This window comes from Merops nubicus, unplaced genomic scaffold (genome assembly GCF_000691845.1).
Source record: "Merops nubicus isolate BGI_N331 unplaced genomic scaffold, ASM69184v1 Scaffold49334, whole genome shotgun sequence".
Classification (NCBI taxonomy): domain Eukaryota; kingdom Metazoa; phylum Chordata; class Aves; order Coraciiformes; family Meropidae; genus Merops; species Merops nubicus.
Window position 1 is genome coordinate 248 of NW_008603142.1, and position 3,037 is coordinate 3,284.

At 59.3% G+C, this 3,037-nt stretch overlaps 1 protein-coding gene across 1 annotated transcript; it reads left to right on the forward strand.

Moving 5' to 3' along the window:
• The first annotated feature begins 694 nt into the window (after positions 1-694).
• LOC103771266 (KAT8 regulatory NSL complex subunit 2) lies at positions 695-2,865 on the forward strand. The gene is made up of 3 exons (XM_008938555.1): positions 695-945; positions 2,038-2,216; positions 2,747-2,865. Exons 1-3 carry the CDS (start codon positions 695-697, stop codon positions 2,863-2,865), a joined length of 549 nt encoding a protein of 182 aa, XP_008936803.1.
• Positions 2,866-3,037: the final 172 nt, after the last annotated feature.

Sequence of the window (3,037 nt, forward strand, 5' to 3'; positions counted from 1 at the left end):
GGCTTGTAGTGGGGTACACCAGGAGCCAGGATGGGCACTGTAAGGTAGAGAGGGGCACCAGGAGCATGCACAGAGCTGGGCAGGGCACGGGGAGCTGGGAAGGGGCACCGGGGTACATTCAGAGCAGGGATGGGCACCAGGAGCCCGAGGCCAGGCACTGAGGAGCTGCACTGGTGGGTGTACTGGGAGGGGGGGTCCTGCCCTGGTGCTGCACTGGGCAGGAGGGATCCCGGACTGGGCACCGTGGTGGAGTCAATGAGGTGAGGGCTGAGGGACAGGCGATGCCCTGAGGGGATGGGGTGGGGTGGGAGCCCCCAGGAGGGTGCAGGGTGAAGGGATTCGTGCCCTGAGAGGAGAGGGGCTGGCATTGGGGTGGCAGATGAATGCCTTTGGGCCACGTATGCCCCCCTGGGCACAACGCTGGCGGGCAGCAGCACTTTCTGTGCCCACAGCTTGGCTGGGATGTTGCTGCTCAGCAGCTGGGGTTTGATGTGTCTCGTTGTGGCCTTGCTACAAAGCTAAAAACCTCCCCAGACCTGGGGAGAAATGCTCTTTATCAGACCCACTCCATCTGCCTCCTGCCTGAGGGGCTCGGATTGATTCATCTCCTTTAGCAGACGTTGCTCTTCTTCCTTTTTATGCCTGTTTCCTTTATCTTTTCCCTGACTTGCTGCTCTCTGGAGCAGCTGCTGGCATGAACAGAATCCGGATCCACGTTCTGCCCTCGAGCCGAGGCCGCCTCACGCCCCTGCCCAGGCCCCAGGAGCCTCTGTCCTGCTCCTTCAGCCACCGGCAGTGCTCCCAGCCACGCCTGGAGGGGCAGGACTTCTGCATCAAGCACATCCTCGAGGACAGGAGTGCCCCTTTCAAGCAGTGCAGCTACGTTTCGACGAAGAATGGGAAGAGGTGTCCCAACGCTGCGCCGAAACCAGAAAAAAAGGATGGGTGAGTGGCTTCATCTCCTGCTTCTCCTCTTCTGGGCCACACAGGATTGAAATGGGCAGGAGAAGGTCTTGCTGATTCGACTGGTGTCGCTTCAGATGGGTGGGCTTCTCTTTCTGAAGCATTTTTAAGGTTAAAGAAAGACTTTGAGTGCTGGGTGCTGTGTAGGGTTGTCTTGGTCGTGCAGGACTGTCAGGCTACTGCCCTCAGCCATCAGAAGGTGGCTGCAGAGCTCCAGGTCCTTGGTCAGAGCTGTCCCTGCACCCACGCGGGGCCGTCCTTCCGCTCAGCCCAGCAAACTGAACTCACTGCTCTCTGTGCTTACAGACCATCCTCAGTGTAGGCCCCAGGATCCCAGCCTGCTGGGGGTGGGAAAGGACCTCTGGGGATCATCTCAAGAGTCTGGGCCCATCCTCTTGCCCCCCTGGGGGCCCTTTAGCTCTTGCTCAGCATTGATCAGATCCCTTCTGAGTCTTCTCCTCTCCATCTGAACAGCCCCAGGGCTCTCAGCCTGTCCTCATCCCAGAGCTGCTCCAGATACTCCCATCGTTGCTCTGTGGAGCCCATGACCTGCTTGTGCTTCTTGTTCTCTGAAGCATATAAAATGTGTTGGCTGCTCTGGCTGGAAGGCCCTGGAACAGTTACTGACATTCAGGGAGCACATCAGCAGAGCACAGTGGCCCTTACGAGAGGGACTTCCCCAGAGGTGACAGGGACGTGGACACTGGGGATCTTCATTCCAGGCCCTCTGCCACCAAAATCCTCCATCCACTGCTGGCCAGCGTGGCCTGAGAGCCCAGCACCAGCGCGTGGGAGCAGAATTGCTCACCTCAGCAGCATGAGCAGAAAGCTCTTTTCTCTCCCTGCCCTGTGGCCACCAGCTCCAGTGCCAGCAGTGGCATTTCAGCGTCGGGCCACGAGCCACCCCGGGGGCTCTCCGAGCTGCCCCCACAGCCAGCAGCTCGCCCTGTGGGGTTGTTGGAGGGGGTTGGGACGTGCTTCCTGGGTGCCAGGGGATGTTTCTCACTGTACCCCTCATTCATTTTGCTGGCTGAGGGCTCGGGGCTGTAAGGAGCTGGTGGTTTGTCCCTGCAGCACGTCGTTCTGCGCGGAGCACGCCCGGAGGAACGCTCTGGCTCTCCAGGCACAGATGAAGAAATCCAGTCCTGGGCCTGTGGGCGAGATGCTCCTTTGCCAGCTGAGTTCTTATGCCAAAACAGAGCTGGGCTCCCAGACCCCCGAGAGCAGCCGCAGCGAAGCCAGTCGGATCCTTGGTGAGAACTGAAAGCAAAGAGGACGTGGAGTTTTCAGTTGGCTGTGGAAATGTCAAGAAAATCACTTCTTAAATCCAGTGGAAGAAAGATCCCAGGGGTGGGTGGGGAAAAGATCTTGTTCTCCAGACCCCAACATGTCTCTCCTGCTGTTGTCTGTGGACAATTCATGCTGCCAGACCAAAATCCTGCAGCTTTTCCTCCCTCGACCCTTGCAGGGTAGGAACGTTTCCCTCTCTGCTGGGTTAGTCTCTTGTGGTGCTGGTCAAACAGCAACTCAGGGCTGGGGTCCAGCTGCCAGTCTGTGATTCCTGGGTGGGCAGGATTGTCACCAGTGGAGCTGTGTGAGTGACTGTGCCAGGGTGGTGGGTTTCCCGTTGTCCCACACCCCTCGCTCACGCCGTGCTGGCGAGGAGAAGCCTTTTGGGAAGAGGCAGAGCCAGCTCCTGGGTCCCCCAACTGTCCCGTGGAGGCAGCGAGCTCCAGGCTGTGAGGCTGGTGTCCTATCAGTCAGGGCAACTTGTCCCCTCCAGATGAGGACAGCTGGAGTGACGGGGAGCAGGAGCCTATCACTGTGGAGCAGACGTGGCGAGGGGACCCCGACAGCGAGGCTGACAGCATCGATAGCGACCAGGAGGATCCCCTCAAGTGAGTTGGAGGCTGCTGGCTGCTCACACAGGGGCAAAGTGCAGAGGGGATGGTGGTTGTGTTCAGGAGGTGGTGGTTCGGTGAGTTGTTGGGAAGAGCTCCAAAGTTCAGGTTCTCCAGAGGGATCTGGCCAGGCTGGATCCGTGGGATCAACAAGGGCAAGGGCTGGGTCCTGC